Raw genomic sequence first — 18,102 nt, forward strand, 5'->3', positions numbered from 1 at the left:
CAAAATCCCGGTACATGTGAGGCAGAGCACCTCGCTGGCCTTGTTCAAGAGGAATCTTGACCAATGGATGGGGGATCGCAGATATACCCCAGGGATTACTTCAGTGTCACTGCTTGACAGAGGCACAGCAAAATAATAGGCATAGTTTTATTCTAACTTAAGGGGTGGCGAAAGCCAAATAACTATGGGCTAGGCTTATAAATGCCCTTGGGCAGATAGCCTAGTACGAACCTATGAACCTATAAGCAGAATATCCAATTTATTGTAAGTAAGTGCTTTCAAGGATTCACCTCTTCAACAGACTTAGATAAAAATGACTTAAAACAACCACATTAAATAGTATTCCAATTAACATTAATTACTTCAATTAAAAACAAATTATTTAAAGCCATACTTAACATTTTTAAAAAACATCACAGCATACATAAACTAAAAACTAGTGTCTTAACTGTCTCACTTTCAGGAAAGGTTTAATGGAGACCATATTATTCAAACCAGGTGCTTTATCAGCGCGCAGTAACATAATCCATTTTTGTTCAGCCGCCTCAGTAATATTCATATCTCCTCCCCTTTTTCTGACTGCAAGTATTTCCAAGACCAGAAACTTAAACATATGCTCACTACTTTCACTCTTGATATGCATAGCCAAGGCACTACTTTCCTTTTTATTTCTTATATCCCTCATATGTTCAAGTACCCTGTCTTTAAACTGTCGATTAGTCATGCCAATATAATATGAAAAACATTTGACACAATAACTCAAATATATTACATTGACTGTTTTACACTCAGCCTAGTGAGAAGGCTCTATTCTGAAGCCTAGCTTAGGGGTACAAAGTTAGTACCTGTGTGTATATATGCACAGGCAGTACAACTCCTACATGTATATGTACCTACTCTATCTGATCTAAGAGTAGTCCTATTTAAACTAGATTTATAACAAAGATGGTTCTTTAAGGTCTTATTATTTCGAAAGCTAAACTTAGGTTTGTCTCCTACTATCTCCTTCAACCCATCCAAAGTAGAGACTATATTCCAGTTCGTATTAATGACATCGCAGATCATATTTATAGTACTAGCATATGTCAAAGTTATTCTCAAATCATTACTACTCTCATTAGTGATCTGTCATAGCATCTCACTACTCTCAACAACACTACCTACATGTGGATCGCATACTGTTGCATTGTTGGTAAAGTATGGTTTACACCTACCATGTCTATCTTTCCATGCCTCTTTAATGTGCCTGTCTATATCTTTACTTTTATAACCACTTTCTATAAAATCCAGTTTAAGGGACTCTAGAGCTGAATTCAGCTCTGCGTCATCATTATGTAATCTCATCAACCTGACCACCTGTCGTTTTATTATATTACGTTTGCAATGGTTCGGCTGCATACTTGTATTGTGCAATAGGTTATTCTTTCTAACCGGTTTCCTATACAAACTAGTTTTAACAGTATTGAGCAAATGCTTACCAACAGTCACATCTAAAAATTCCACCTGTTGTAAACTATAATTGTATGTGAATCTCAGAAAATCAGTGGTCGTATTGAGATAGTGGATAAACTCTTAATCTTGTCTCAGTTCCTTGCCATAATAAAAAAAATATCATCCACAAATCTAGTATACCACAAGACAGAGTTGGCATAGGTCATATTAGAGAGTATAAACTCTGTTTCCCATTGCACCAATGAAAGGTTAGCGTAGCTGTTAGCACAGGCTGTGCCCATCGCCACGCCAACCTTTTGAATGTAGTATTCATCATTGAACATAAAAACATTGTTACTTAAAATAATATCCAATAGGCTACAAATCAAGTGTATTTTATCACCCTGAACCCCCTTGCAATGCAATAGTTCACTAATACTATCAACATCCCACTGACTCGGTATGACCGCGAACAGGGAGACAATGTCCATAGTAACAAAGTAACATTCAGAATAGTTAGGTTTCCAGACTATTTTTTATACTTAATGGTGATGTTAATTCATGCTTTAGTTTGTTTAGAAGACAGACTGGGATGTTGCCTGGTCCTATAAATGCTTTGTTTTTTTGCCTTAGACAAGGCTTTAATGACATGCTCTTCAGATATGTAGGGGGGGGGGGGTTGGGCAAGGTTTGTGATAAGTTTAGAGGAGATAAGGAGTGAAATTTTCACCAAATCTGTCTGCTAGCAGGTTTGCTAATTGCTGCAGGATCAGTGCGTGTGTGACAGCATTAGTCACTAGTTTGGCACATGCTTGGGTCCTACCTTTTAGGCTACGTATGTTGCTGTAAAAAGCCTTATGGTTATCCTTGGCTGTGATTGCTAAATTTTTCCTCAAAGTTATCCTTAGAGGATTTGACATGTCTTATTTGCCTGTTAAGGCTAAGGAGGGTGCTTTTCCATTGTTGGGGCCTCACCTTAGTTTTTTAGACAGTAACTGTTTGCATTTGTTGTAAAGTTTGTTGATGCTGGATGTCCACCAGGGGGGCTTGTTTTTACTTTGTTTCTGGCTTTGATCCTCTCTGGAACAGCTGGGTTTATACACGTATACAAGTGATTATACAGGACTTTAGTGTATGCTTTTTTGGGGTGGGGCTTGGAATGCATTTACACCTTTCCCTAGGAGAGTATAGTTGCTTTGAAGTTTTTTACTCTGACTTCACCCTTTGTGACAGTTTGAAGGAGACTGATTTGTGGTCAGATTTGACTAATGAGGGTCCGGCAGTTGCTGTGGTGCATCTGTTTGTCGTTTCAGTGAGGACAACATGTTATGCTCATTCTTCTTGTTAGGGTTTGAACAATTTGTTCCAGGGCATTTGAGTTAACACAGTCAAGGAACTTTTGCACTAATGAGTTAGGGCTAGAGTAAGTTTCCCAGTTGATGGTGGAATAATTGAAATCCCCCATGACCAGAGTGTTTGACGATATTTTGATTGACTCTAGTTTGGTCAAGTAGACCTCATGCGCATTTTGATCCATGGAAGGGGATCTATAACTAGCTATGACTCGAATGGGAGCTTTACCCACAGTAATCTGAACTTGGAGTAACTCAATGGAGTTGTCCAATCTAACTAGTTGGGAGGTTAGTTTATCCGTACTATAGATAGGAACACTGCCTTGTTTAGTTCTCACACATTTGTTTCGCAGCCTGAAAATATGGAAGGCATTGTAGCCTTGCACAGCCAGGGTACTCTCGGAGGTCTTGAACCAAGTTTCTGTGACTGCACAGACATCTACATCCCCCAGTGACAGAAGTGCTTCCAGGGTGTGCAATTTTTTTTAAGCTCCTAGTGTTTAGCAGCATAACCCTTATTTTGTTATGGTTGGTAATTTTCATGTCAGAAATGTTGTTTTTGAGACCTTGCCTAAAAAAGGCACTATGGGGGAGAGACAAGAGAGCCTATGCCAGCAACCAAAAGCCTAGTGGTGCCAGGTGCAAACAGTCTCTGGCAAAGCAGTGAAGTCTGTCAACCATGTCATCCCAAGCTGGCAGAAACTGGATCCCCTTTGAATGACACCTAAAACTAAGCCAATTATTGGAACTGATCATTTTTTGTTTATACTGAGGCATCACTCTAGGTGTGGGTCATATGCTGCTCAAGGCTACAGACATACCTGCCCAAGACAAATACTCAGAGAGCTCAATCATGCCTCTCTTCACACAGTGAAGATGGTTTTAGTCTCTTTAGTTTTATACACTGGTCAGGTGTATTTTTAAGAAACAGAGGAGAAGTTGTGGATGATACTTAATAAGAAATTGAATAAATTTATCCAGGACAGGAAAATGGCAAGAATTATGTTGGATAAGTTGATTCTCCCCATAGAACAAGCTGGTTTAAGACTGCTTCATTTAAAGGGATACTTTAGAGCTATGCAATTAAGCCACATATACATAACTTAAGAGGACTGTTATAAATCAAAGTGAAAAGAAATGATGATGAAATGACAGGGGATTTGAGAAAAAAAAATGACAGTCTAGAATTTTGGACACAGGCTCTTAAGGTAAATAACCACCTTACAGAATATCATATAATAAGGTAGCAAAACGTACTCCAAAAACTAAGCCAATATGAGAATGGAAAATAGATTTTTTCAGTAGGGATGACTACAAGTAAGGAGTAAAGAAAACAGACAAGAGGGAGAGGAATTTATTCGACAAAATTAGCAAAAGAGCCAATGGATTGGGAGAAAATAACTAAGAAGGGAAAGGTACTAGAGTAGGATGAAGCCAAACAGAAGTCTGGACTACATGTTACAAACTGCCTTCCCTACCAGAGATTGATGAAGAGTACAGAGAAACAGAAAGGAATAGAAGAGTGATAAGTGAAAGACCAGCTCTGGTTGAGTTTTTAGTGGAGTCTGGAACAGAAGCTGCTGTTATTAAAAAAAGGGATAATTATAGTATGGCATACAACATATTGCATATAACTATAAGAATCAATCAGATTAGAAAAGATTGGGAAGAGAGACTAGGAAAGGCAGCTTACAAAGGAACAATGGGAGGACATCTATATGGCTCCCCACTATGAAGTCCAGAATGTTTAGGATTTTTAAATAGAAGTGTTTGCATATGTATTTTTATACCCAAACATACATCAGAGAATTTTTCCTCTGGCTGGCATCAAATGTTGGAGGTGTGATGGGAAAGACAGACAAATGGGAACATTTTTTTTGGAGAAATGTAATACGTCAGCAAGTTTTAAAAATTCCCTATAAAGTATTTTGTCAGAAATTTTGTGAGAGCACATGATTTTAACTAAGGAAATGTTTCTTTTCAGCTGGAATTTAGGATATGAATGGCCTAGAGGTAGTAGGGCTTTACAAAGTTTAATGACTTTGGCTTCCAAAAAAGCATTACTAGGAAAGGAAAAGGAAAATATAAACCAACTTTAACTAAAGTAGTGAATATGGTACAGGATATAACAGAAATTGAGACAGGATCTTTAGAAAAGGGAAGGAAGGAGAAAATTACATATAAATAAATGGACTTGTGGGACGAGTACATGCAGAATAATGTTCAGGAGGAGTGAAATGTAAGGGTAGGGAGGAATTAAGCAATTTATTTAATACTGGAGTGAATGACAATTGTTAAAAAGAAAACATATATGTACACTGCATGGACATAATAATAATGGAAATATTGTTAAGGTTTCTTTTCCTTTCTGTTATTGTATGTGTACTCATGTCACTTTTTTAAAAAATGTCATGTTTAACAAAGATGTTTTAAAATCAAACTTTGAATTTTATACTCTTGTGTGAGGTTAAGAGAAATTTTAGCAAAAGCCTGAAACATGTTTCTTACCATGTATTTTGGAGTTAATATTTGAGAGAAAACAGAGAAGATGTTTGAGGGAATCCATGTTGTGCACTGTTAGAAAGACCAATACCAGAACCTTACAAATGGTACACCATCACAAAGGCAGTTAATGAATGCTCTGGAGAACAGGTGATTTGATGGCAATGGGATGTACCACTTACTGGATGGGCAGCAGAGTTCAGAACAAAATGTAACTGGTAAAGTTCCAAGTCAGGCAACTCAAGGTACTAGGAGCTGCAATAATCTAGCTGAGAAGAAATTAGGGTGTAAAGCACCAAAGACTGGAACTCATATAGAATAAGGTGTTTCATGAGGGCAATATTCCTACAGTGGAAGTGCAAGGACTTTAATAACAGATGAAACGTGGTGCTTCGGTATCAATCTATTGTCTAGGGAGACACCAAGGACACAATCCCAAGTTTATCACTCCACAAATTATACAGAATATAAGCGGTGGACTCCAAAACTGTGGAAAGAACTACCATAGCAACTGTTGTAGAGGCACTAAATTTGAACTAATTACACACTGTCTTGCATGGAATGCAGTGCAAGTTTTCCGAAAAGGAATTCACTGAGGACATTGTGTCTAGAGGAAAGGAAACATACAGCAGTGTCATCAGCATAGCAATGGTAGTCTAAACCTTTCCTTCTTATTAGATTTTCTAAGGGTAACATAAACACTGTGACTAATGCAGAATCCAAATGGAGTTTCACAGTACACCACTGTAGATGGAATAATTCCAAGAACTAACCTCTGGAATCAGCTAGAGAGGGACATGACAAGTTAGTCTTGTACCAAACCTAAGACATGATAATATGGATGTAAATGGTCTAAAAGGATGTCACAATCAGCTGTGTTGAAAGACAAGTCAAGCAAGACCAGAACAAAATAACCAATTCTCATGTCAATTAGGTCAAATAAAATCCTAGTAAGGGTTGTGCTGAAATCAAAATCCAAACTGAACTGCATCACATATGCTGTTTTTCTTAAGACAAGAAATTAACAGCACGTATACTATTTACTCAGGAACTTTAGTGAACAAAAAACAAGGTTAGAGAGGGAATAACAGTCTTCCAGGAAACTAATCCTCCAAACTTGTTTTATAGATGAGTTAGGACTACCACGCCTCATTTAATAATGATGAAAAACATCTGTAGAGACAGACAGAGAGGGGAAATGATAATCTAGTATGGGGTGTGCACATCCCAGGGGGAGGAGGTTATGTGGGAGTTTCCCCTTGATGCCACTGGTGGAGGCTGGATAGGAGAATGGCTCAGCTTTCAAGGAGGTGGCGCAATATATCATATCCCACTGCATGCCCGCCACCACAAGACAAATCATGCAATCAGAGGAGGGGAAACTAGGATTATGCCTTATGCAAGAAATCCCCGGCAAATACAAGACAGCAACACACTCCGAACACTCTTAGGATTCATGCCTGCTCTGGCCAAAACCGGTGCTAATCTGGGGGCAGAGGAGGACCAGTAGATTTGGAGATGGATACGGGGCACTGGGGATGGGTGTCAGAATGAAGCAGGGGTGATAGCATCCCAAAAAATAAAATAAAATAAAAGATGGGAGTTGGGTAACAAGTTTTTAAGCAGTTCTCCCTTTTTTTGTACTAGCTACTTATGAAATAAATACTTTTGAAGCCTAAAGTCTGAAATAGGAAGACAATTTAAGGACTGCTTTAGACTACCACATACTACAGATGGGTTTCATTCCTATGCCTTACAGAAGGTAGAAGTTAAATAAGAAAGGACAAGACGACATTAGGTAAGAGCCATGACTTACCACCTGTCAAAAAGAAATAACTGACCATCCAGACAGTGTCAAGTGTATGATCCAGGTGAAGGAGACGGATGGCTCTGCCACAGCATCAGTAGATAACTGGAGTTAAACATGATTGAATTACAAAGTTACCTCATCTCAAGCTCTTTATTTGGAGAAACTGAGAGATGACTAACAGAGATTGGGAAGGCATTATCTACCAACTCAGAGCACTTGGCAGACACAGACATATCCATTTCAACTACTAATAAAAAATGTCAGATATGGATTCTTCACTAAATCTGATCAAATCTGTGAAGGTAGAATAAGAAGACAGAGAGCGAAGAAGAGGAATGTTTACTTTAGCAGTATTCTAGGAAAGGAAGAATGAAAGGACTGTGTAAAGTATATAACAGCAAATTTAAAGATACTCAGAAGTGACCTGTGTCTGGCATACAAGGCCATCTCAGATCCAGCCTTGTTGGAGTTGCTGAATATTGGTAAGTCAAACTCCACTCGTGCAACCTGAAAGCAAGGCCTCAACCTGGTCTGTGACATTACTAGAACTTGTTAGCGGGATAGATTTGTGTCCCAAAGACTCCCAACATCTGTGGAATAGAGTCTCTCTCCATGTCAAGCAGAGTACCTCTCTAGCCCTCTTTAAGAGGAACCTGGACGACTGGATGGGAAACAGAAAATACACCCCTGGGATCCCACCTGTGTCCCCACTGGACAGGAGAAACAGGTGCTGACTTTATGCGAACATGGGCAAAATTCTTGGCTAGGCTTATAAGAGCCTTCGGGCCAACAGCTTAGTATCATCCTGTGAACCTATAAAGGAGTGGACAGGAATCTTGGACTCTATGATAAAAGAGCTCAGAGAATTAACCTGCCTCACTTATTAAGAGCTACATACTCTCTGTGAGACTTGCTACTTGTAGTTTGAAGGACAAAATATCATCATCCATGTTGTACCCAGGCAGGATTATCCAAATCCAAGGAAGCTGAATAGAGTGCAATCATGACTACTTGGTAGAGACTAGTTACTGATGAGTAGTTATCCAACCTGAAAAAAAATTGTGTAGGGTAAACAGATGGAGGTTCAGATTATTACATTCAATTTTGTTCCCAGTTTTTCTCTCTCATGGCATTACCAATCAAACCAGTAGGGAAAGCAGAAACAAAGAACAAAGCAAATGCAGCTGGTGAAATGGTCAATGTACCTCTCAGTCAGTCCTGCTACAATGTGCAGAGAAATAAAGCCTTTAGTGCACCCCAGAAAACCCAGAGACTGGAATGTGGGGAGGGAGGCTACCTAGACTTGCTGCAACAGCAGGATTAAGAGCTGGGAAAACTTTCATACTGCAAAAAGTATAATGTTTGGCCAGGAGGTTGTATGTAGGTGGAAACACACATTCAAGTCTTGTAGGCAGCAACTGCATAACCTGCAAGGGTGACACAGGTTGGGATGGAATTAGGGCACACTCCCTGACAGCAGTATCAGACTGCAGTATCCGTGATCTCCTCACTAGCCCCAGACATGGATCAGGTTGAAAATGGGGGAAACCTAAGGCAGATCTGGTAGATCCAGTGAGTAAGGAGAGGAGTTGACTGCAGCTGGTGGTCAGCTTTGGGGAAGGGGAGCAAAATAGAAAGGTGCCTCTCAGTCAAGCACTTTGGAAGAACAGGTGGAGTAAAATGCGGTGCCCTCCAAGTTAGGAAATATTCCTGAGCCTTTTCCACTCTTCAGAAAGTGGAAGACAGACTGATGAAGACTTGAAATGCCCAACAGGAGAATGTAATGGAGTGATAAGAGAATCTCAAGTGGAAAAAACACCATCAGTATGAATTCACTTGTTGTCTGCCACTGAATCACTAGCATTCACTGTACTTGTTATTTCTTAATACGTTCTTAACATGAGAACTTTGAAAAGGGCAAATGGCAGGACTGCATTACTGTTAAGGTTATACTGTTTGGCTTTAGGGCATCCAAGAGCTGGCAAAAACAACAACACACGTTAATTCACATCCCTTCAGAGCTGGATCAGAGGTTAGTGGGCAGGGATAGACATGGAGTCTTGCTCGGTAATCCCTACTCCAGGTGACTGGGTTACTGACACTGCAGTGCAGCACTATGGTGGCGCTGCACTCCTGAGTGAGTTGTCCTTTGGATGAGACATTAAACCGAGGTCTCTTCTGCTTGAGTTGGTGGTAGCTCAGGTAGATGCAAAAGATTCCACTGCACCTATAAAAGAGCATAGAGGAAGTTCTCTAATGCCCTGGCCAACACCCCCCACCACCACCACTTAACAGAAATATCATTTTGGGTCTCTCCTGAAAACAGGCCACTAGCCTAGTAGGACTAACCCAGTCAGCAAATGATAAATAAATAAATAAAACAAGAAATAAGAAAAGCAGATTAAGGGTGTGTGGCCAGGATCACCATGACACTCACTAGCCTGCCCTGTTTTTTCGGAATCCTTGATTTATGGAGTTTTCTTTTTCTTTCAACTACCTTATGATAAGGATGGTTAATTCCCTTACGTGTTACTTTTTTTTCTTTACAAGTTGTACTCCAGAATAGATAAGATACTAGGTTTCTAAAGAACATGACCATTTGATGGACAAATTAACCACATACCTAATCAGCATTTCAAACCACGTATTCCTTTTACTGCACTGGCACTCAGATATGACCAGAGGTGAAAAGATATGGAGGGCTAACCTATTTTTCTGTAAAGGTGAGGTGTTTCAGGTAAAATAACTGAAGTCTTTTGGGGTGGTTAAACTGGGAGCTCTCTATACCTGAAAATACATCAGGGTTTGGAAATGTCTTAAAAAACTCTAAACACTGATATTAAACCAGGTGATGCAAGTACTAGGAACACAGCCCAACAAGCGTTAAAAGCTATACATGAAGAATTATGGGAGGTGCAGAATGGGTCAGTACATCAAATCCAGGATGCTGCAGAGTTGTCTGCATGGCACAAGAACAAGACTAGATATGTTTTTAGAATACAAGGTGGCTTTTGCAGAAACTGACCTCAGGACCAAATCAAAGGTATGCATCTCTTAAACTTTCATCTGCAAACAGCCTACCATGGTTCCAACAAAATAACACTGAGATCATAGAATCATAGCAGGTAATTAGGCTATGACTTGGAGGTCATTTCAAGCCTAGCTGTTTCATCTCAATCTAATACCATAGATACTCTAATCAATACCCAGGACTGTATTTAGTAATGATTGCCCATGTCCAGGCTGTGGGCACTATCCCCAGTAAGAATTTAATTTACAGTGCCCCTTCCACTCATCTAGGTTCCTTTTGAACAGTGCCATAGAGGTGCTTTGCTTCACATGAATTGGTAGCCTATTCCAAAGATGCGCCAGTCACTGGGAGACAAATCTATCCCTCCAGCACGTCCTATTCAAGTCACAGGCCATATTTAGGTCCCTGAAATGGGCAGCTCTGGTCCTGTTTGATTTACAGATGTACAGCAAATTCATTAGCTTTTGGTTAGACATTGCTCTGTAAGCCAGGCATAAGTCTCCCCTAAGAAGTCTAAACTATACTAAGTATAGTGACAGGGACTTTAGTTGGTCTGTGTAAGACATGTGCTGGAGTTCCTTGATCTTCTTAGAAACCTCTGAGGTCTCTCCAATTGCTGCAGGTCCTGTGTACAGTACATGCCAAAAGGGGTGTTATACTCAATTATGGGCCTGATTAGTGATAAGTATAGAGGGGTTATAATCTACTTTGCTGTAGAGGTGATGCCTTTGCTAATGAAATGTGCTACGTAGAAAGCCCTCTTTACTGCAGTAGACACATGGTGGTCAAAGTTAAGGTTGCAGTCTACTTGTGATCCCAGATCTCTTACCACTTCATAGGTGTTAATTTGATAGTATGAAGGGACATTGTTTATACCAAAAGGAATGATGATGCATTTCTTTGCATTTAGTTTGAGACCGTGACTAAGACACCAGTCACTGGTCTGCCTAAGACCCACCTGAAGTATACTGACATAATTTGGGGCTTCAATAATTGCACCCAGTTTGCAGTCATCCACAAACCTGGTCAGCCACAGCCCCTTAGTTTTGGCCTGAACTTCTGAGAAGTATACACCAAACAGTAGTGGCCCTGACCCTTGTGGCATCCCCACTAGTGACAGGTCTGCTGGTTGCTGTGGAGTCAACTACTTTGATAGCGTGTGACCGGTCTGTGAGCCAGTTAGCAAACCATCTTACAACAAAGGGGTTTACATTCAGTTTGCTAAGTTTATCGGTAATGCTCAAGTGTGGGATTGTGTCAAAGGCCTTTGCCAAGTCGAAGTATGCTGTGTGTAGAGATTTGCTCCTGTCAGTGGCCCTGGTCACATTTTCAAAGAAATCCATCAGGTTTAACAGGCAGGATCTGCCCTTGATGAAGCCAAATTGGGTTAGATCCAGGGTTTGGAGGTCATGTAGGTCTTTATGAGGTCCATGAGGATATGTTCAATGGCTTTACAGATGAGGCTGGTCAGACTTATGGGTCTATAATTCCCTGGATCTGTTGTTAAGCCACCTTTGTGGAGGGGAATAACTGTTGCTGTTCTCCACTCCACAGGAACAAAGCCTGTGGTTAGGGAAAACTTTTTACAGTTTTTGTGTGGTCTACAAAGACAGAATCAGTGAAACCATCAGACTAATGTGTTGCATTTACAGTTCCTGCCACTATGCTACAAGCAGGCAATCATCCAAATAAGGAAAAATGGTTATGTTCAATTTTCTGAAAAGTACAAACACTAGAAAAAAGCATATAGCAAATACTTCGTAGGCTGTGGATAACATAAAAGGCAGTGCTGAAAAAAAAATGATTATGACTTAACTGAAATCTGCAGAATTTCCTGTGTGACGGTCTTTACTCTGATATAAATAGATAACACCTTCCATTTAGGAGTAATAGGTGCTGACTTTGGAAACAAGGGCAGAATTTGGCTAGGCTTGTAAGGGCCCTAGAGCCATTAGCCTAGTAACTTCCTATGATCTATGATCTTATGTCCAAGGCTGCATGTAGGATACCTCCTCAATGAAACATAGGAGTACTTTCAGTGCAGCATCTCAAATTTCTTTACACAATTTTTCTCAGGCCTGAGAAATCTAGCAATGGTCTTAGAATTTCTGTTCTTCCTGGGGACCAGAAACAGACCTGGAAAGAAGCCTTCATCTGTCCCTGTATATCTATGTGGTGCAATGTCTTCAACAATGACTAACCCACCAAAAGATAAGCTTGTGTGACTTGATGGGATGGAGTGTGTGGAATGGGCTGAGCTCAGCATTTCTGTACAAATAGCAATATGTAAACTTAAGTCTGTAAAACCTGCTTGCCTGTCTTTTCCTGCCAAGAGGAAATGGTACTGAAAGCTGCCAAAGGGAGTGGAAAGGAACAATATGTAGTCACCTGGAAGAGTTAATAATCTTTTTTACCTTCAGACTATTTAGAAGCTAAAGACTTCTTGCCATAAAGTTGCTCAACATGTGCCCTACTTATAAAAAAGTTTTTTTTTTTTTTATTAATACGGTAGAATGTTTAAAACTGGACTGTCAGATATGATACATTTCTTTAGAAGACTATGTATATTTTCCTTTCTTTTGTCAGTGATAACATCAGCTGGTTAATCAAACAGCAAGTCTCAGTTAACTGGACATTTAAGATATGAGATTTATAGTCTTCATTGCAAGTGCCACTTCCCAGCAAGGCATGCCTTGTTACTGCAACAACTGATGTGGCTGATCTAGAAATGGCAATTCTTATAGATATAGACATATTTCAATTGACAAACCCCAGGTCTTACCTACCACTAAAGTAAGCTTTCCGGGTTTTTATTTTCTTCAGTCAGGCTTCCATAAAATTTTCTTAAATTTTGCATGCAGTTGGCTCTATAGGAAGCAATATACTTAAGCTATCTTAAAGCTTGGTACTAGATGTGTATATTTTCTTCTGATACCTGTTCAGTAAACTCATTTCCATAGCAAAAGTAATGCAGCCAGGGGAATAGAATTTTGGGATTTTGCGGAAATTAACATATTAATAGTATAGGGATCTACATTTTAATTATTGCAGAAATCCTTCTCTTTTCCTATGCATCTTGTTAAATTTGTTACCTGCTAGTTTTTGTATGTCTGGAAATAAGCTATCACCTTTCAAAACATCAATGAAAATACCAAACAAAAGAGAAAAATCTCCATTCACATTCTGTTCATGTTTAGTAGAAGAAGGCTCATTAGCAACCCAGATTAAGAATTCTCCCATTTAGCTTATATTTTCAGTGAAGGTACTAAGCTCTAGAAGGAACCACTGGACTGAGAAGGATGTATTTTCATGGTTTAAGTCTATATGTTCCAGCAACTCAAATCTATGCCTTGAAAGAAATCTGGTTCTTCATAAGTGGATGAATAAGAAACACTGAAAAGGAAAGACTCTATTTTCTACTCCCTTTGTATATCTTCTTCATCTCTACCATAGAAGGTTCATGTCTAAAGTTTAAATGTGGTCAGATGTTGGTATAGAGGGGAGACTAGAAGAGGTTCCTGCCACTGTCTGTCTATTTCCTGAACAATAACAAAATACTTCCTTACAAAAACGTGCAAGAAAAATTGCAGGAATGCTGGTGGATAGCTTTAAGATGGCCAAAGCCTCTCTACTGCTACTGTTCTTTTTTCATTCACAACAGTGCAAAAACAGATGAAAATGCTTGTTTAATTTCAAAGTTTGTAGCATCAGAGTCAGTGATTCTTTAAATACTTTTGAGACTAATTTTTTATTCTAGTTTTTGGAAGACACCAAAGGAAAATGATCCTCCCCTGCAGAGCTGGATGACAACTTGTGTTTCTTTAAAAACTGAAGTACAAAATTACTACATTTTTTCACTCTTTTCTGATACTTCTTGTCATCTTTTCCTTTCTGCTACTGTCTCATTCCTGACTTTACTAATTTACAGTGTTTTAGAACTTCTGTTTTTCTCTCTCTCTTAGACCTTTCTCTAGATTTTCAAATGTTTTTCAGCAGAATATGAGGTTAGTACTTCTAAACATTTTAATCTGGTAGCTTTACTAATTTTAAGAAAGATTACACTAGACTCAAATGTATGGTCTCACCTTAATCAGGACCAGCACTGGCTGGTCTTTAGATACAGCTTCCCTATCAAAAGGCCATTTATTAACAATATGGGGGGAAGACGTGACAGGACAAGTAAAGGGTGAGGTAATCTTTAGCTGAACCTTGCCTGCTAAAAGAATACTTGTTAATATGTTCAAGGAGATAGAAATGTGTGGTAATCTAGAAATCTGCCATTAAACGAATACCTGGGGGATGATATAACCTTGTTTAATTTGATCCAGCATGTTGAAGTAAATTATTAGGTTTAAATGAAATTTGCCAAACAATGGCCAAATCTTAGTAGTACTAGACACTACTCAGTATACATTTCTCCAGTGTGAACTGAGGGACAAGTAGTACTTTGAAAGTGAAAACAGTTAAAAGCACTAAATAAGAATGCAGGTATATACGAGAGTCTCACAATACCTTCAAAGGCAAGATACTTGCATTGGTCCTTGCATGGAAAATGACTACTACTGGAAAAATATGTCTGTCTCTTGGGAAACAGATGGGGAGTTAATGTTATAGTCTTCCTCAAGTAGATATATACTAATGAAGGTATTAAAATCTATGGAAGGAGCCACTATCTTTACTGAAAAGTGTCCAGGGTCCAGTCCATCTACCAGGTCAATAAACAATAATTAGCAATATCCTAAAAACAGGGTACAAAGAGGGCTGAAGTGAGTTTTATATAGTAAAGTCCCACAACCTCTACTCTGGTAAGCACAGCAGCACTGGATCCCATTTTTAGAATGACTCCATCCAATGGACAGTCTGGACAAAGGAAAAGTCTAGAGATTCAAGCAACTTTGAAGAGAAGTCATCAAGGCCAGAGCCCGAGCTTTAAAGTCCAGGTCAAATCAGGAGGTGGAAAAGGTATGGAATACACAGCAAAAAAGCAGTTTAGGGGAGAGCAGAACTTTCTTCTTCAGAGATGAAAGTACGTAAACAGTCTGAAGAAGTTTATGTGCAGTGATACTAAAGGAAAACCCAGTTTGCATACTGGCTTAAGATGGGTCTCTAAAAACTGAACTTGGTTACTAAGGCAGGAAGCTACTAGTAGCTGAAAGCTTCCTCTCTTCTCGTTTCTGATGAGTGTGCTGCCTGAACATTATGTCATCTGACACTTGACCTGCTATGTGAGTGTATCCTGGAGAGAACTAAGCACATAACTGATGAATTTGGGGGTTTCAATGTATTTGTGAAGTTTCAGAGTAATATGTATACATCTGTGAGGATACATGCCCCCTTCCAGCTACAGATGACAGCAGCGGCTCCTGGAAAATGAGCACTGGAACCTACCTAATACTCTGCAAGGCTATTTCACCCAGGTCAGTTCATGTCTTAAGCTGCATCATGAGCTGATTCTCCAGTTCACAGTGATCATGGCAGGCCATGACCTGCACCAAAGGAGGTGCAAATAATGGTCCCATCTTTGCAGTACTGTGGATTCTGCACTCTCAGATAATGGCCTCATCTTTGCCAGTACTGTGGATTCTGCATTCTCAGATAATGAACCCATCTTTGCCAGTACTGTGGATTCTACACTCTGCTTTATTTAAACCAAAGTCTGTGAACTTTTGAACACAGTTCTGTTCAAGCCCCAGTACTGTCACACTAAGAGTAAGGATGTTTAGAATGAACATGTTTAACCACTGCCTGTTTAAAGTCAGCATTCTATGAATGACTACCCCGAGTTAAAAAACAAATTAGAAACAAAGAAGTGCAAATATGGAAAACACAAGGTATGAAAAGATAAAGACCAAACTTAGAAGAAAAAAGTGCCACTACTGGAGAAGACCATGACCAATTAATTCATCACAGACAGAAAATACTACTGAGAAACAAAAAGGTTTGAGCAGTGAAAATAACTATAATGGCATCTGTCAATGCTTCCTTTATACAAATCAAAACCAGGTCTGTAGAATATAACCAGTGTAGTGCACTTACTGATACTATGAATGTAACAGAAAATGTCAGAAATAGACAATTAGCTATGCATTTGGATATCTGAAGGGAAAGAAAAAACTTCAAGTAATAGACATGAAGACTTGATTCACTGGAATAAAGGACAGTAACATTCCAGTGTCCAAGTTCATGGAAAATACATAGCAACACTGAACTTCAAAGTAGAAAAAAGACCACATGAGCAGGCTAGTCTGTTCGCTATTATCAAAAGAAATCTCTGTCTTAACACTAAGGGTAAAACGCTGGCCGCTACATATCTAGAAATGGAAATGATCAATGCCTTGTTAAATAAGGACCATAATTTCAGATACGATAAACCACAAGAACTTAATTCCTTAACAAATGAATGAATGGAGGAAAAAGTAAATGGATTACATGGAAGTCAACAGAACCAATAACTGTCCTCTTCTGTATTCCTGCAGCAATTACAAGAGAAAACACTTAAGAGTATTAAACAAGTTTCTATTACTGCAGAAAACAGGTTTCACCAGTGGGGAAACTCACCTTTATTAGTGACCCGTGTATGGCTAAGGTTGAGTTTAGTAAGGCTCTTGCAGTAGATCAGGCCCAGTCTTACAGCACTGTCACCGATATGTGTACTTGCTAATCCCAGAACCTGCAACCCAAAACAAAGCACAACAAGCAGGGTTAAACAGCAGTGGGTGAAGCAAAATAACACAAATACATGATGGCAGAAGCTTGCGTTAATGGAATGGGAGATAGCAAACTATCTTCTAAGATAGTTAAAGCAACACACATTTTTCAGAACTTTCATCTGTGGTAAAAAAAAATTACAAAAGGGACCATTAAACTCCATGTCAAAAGTTGGTTATAAAAACATACATTTGCTATTTTTCAGGCTTCCTTCTGCCCCACACATTATATACCCTTTTACTAAATTTAGAAGCAGCCCAGCAGTTAGAATTATTAGTATGTGACACAAAGTACAGATGTGTAAGGTTCTTACCATAACACTACATCTTTGAACAGAGACCACTTAAGAGCAAATTATAGCATTTGGAGTTTACCAACCTTTTGCACACTCCATTTCCCAGCTGGATTTATTTTTTTTCAATTAGTGGTTATCTACCCTACAAAGAAACAAAGCAGATCAAATGCCAATCCAAGTAAGGCACTGACCATGGTGGCACAATGCTTCCTTAAAAATCGTGGCTACTGTTTTCTTTGTGATTTTGAATCTGAAACCCCAGCCAGAAGTGTGCATGTGGCAGGCAAACTTCAGCACTAATTCTCACTTGTAATAAACACCTATAAAATCCAATGACTTTGTAGACAGGGATGTATGGCACTTAACTACAAGGAATATGTACTTGGCCAGTACAAAAAATTAAAGCAGAACAAGAATATGCAGTATGTATACCAATAATGACAATGCTTTGGTTGAGAAAAAGTAATGCTATCCAACAGTGAAGCATGTTATTTTCCAACAGGATGAAACAGGCAGGAAAGTATTACTACTACAGTAACAACTCCTTGAATGTCTATTATTTTGGTAAATGCTTATATAAAAATGTACCATCTTCTTTGGACAGGGTCACTCTGACTGTAAAACATAACATGTGGGTACCTATCTATGGAGTATTAAGTCAAATCTGGAAGGTGATGCATTGCCAAAATAATTGTAAGAAATCAGAAGTAATAATACCTCTTGAAAGAGCCTTATAGAAGCATGTTACTGTTATGAATGTCCATAAATGTGGGAATACCATACTATATACCATACTATATAGAATAGCAAATGAAAGTTACATGTTATTATCATGATATAAGGCACTCTGATTATATGCTGCCTTAGCATATTATGCAATGCATTCATGATAACCATAAGCAGGAATATTACTGTTGTATTCTAAATTGGCAACACAATGCTCTCAGACACATGTCTACAGATGCCTCACTTT

General features: G+C 39.0%; 1 protein-coding gene across 4 annotated transcripts in view; it reads right to left on the bottom strand.

Annotated features, from left to right (window-relative positions):
* LOC122798540 overlaps positions 1-18,102 on the bottom strand; it is a 1,608,245-nt gene that overhangs the window by 140,301 nt on the left and 1,449,842 nt on the right. For all 4 annotated transcript variants that reach the window (XM_044067582.1, XM_044067581.1, XM_044067580.1 and 1 more), the window contains one exon: positions 16,685-16,796. In XM_044067582.1, the coding sequence (XP_043923517.1) occupies positions 16,685-16,796 (112 nt within the window). The remainder of the gene's footprint in view (positions 1-16,684; positions 16,797-18,102) is intronic.

Source organism: Protopterus annectens, chromosome 3.part1 (assembly GCF_019279795.1).
Source record: "Protopterus annectens isolate FY-2018-M chromosome 3.part1, PAN1.0, whole genome shotgun sequence".
NCBI lineage: Eukaryota > Metazoa > Chordata > Ceratodontiformes > Protopteridae > Protopterus > Protopterus annectens.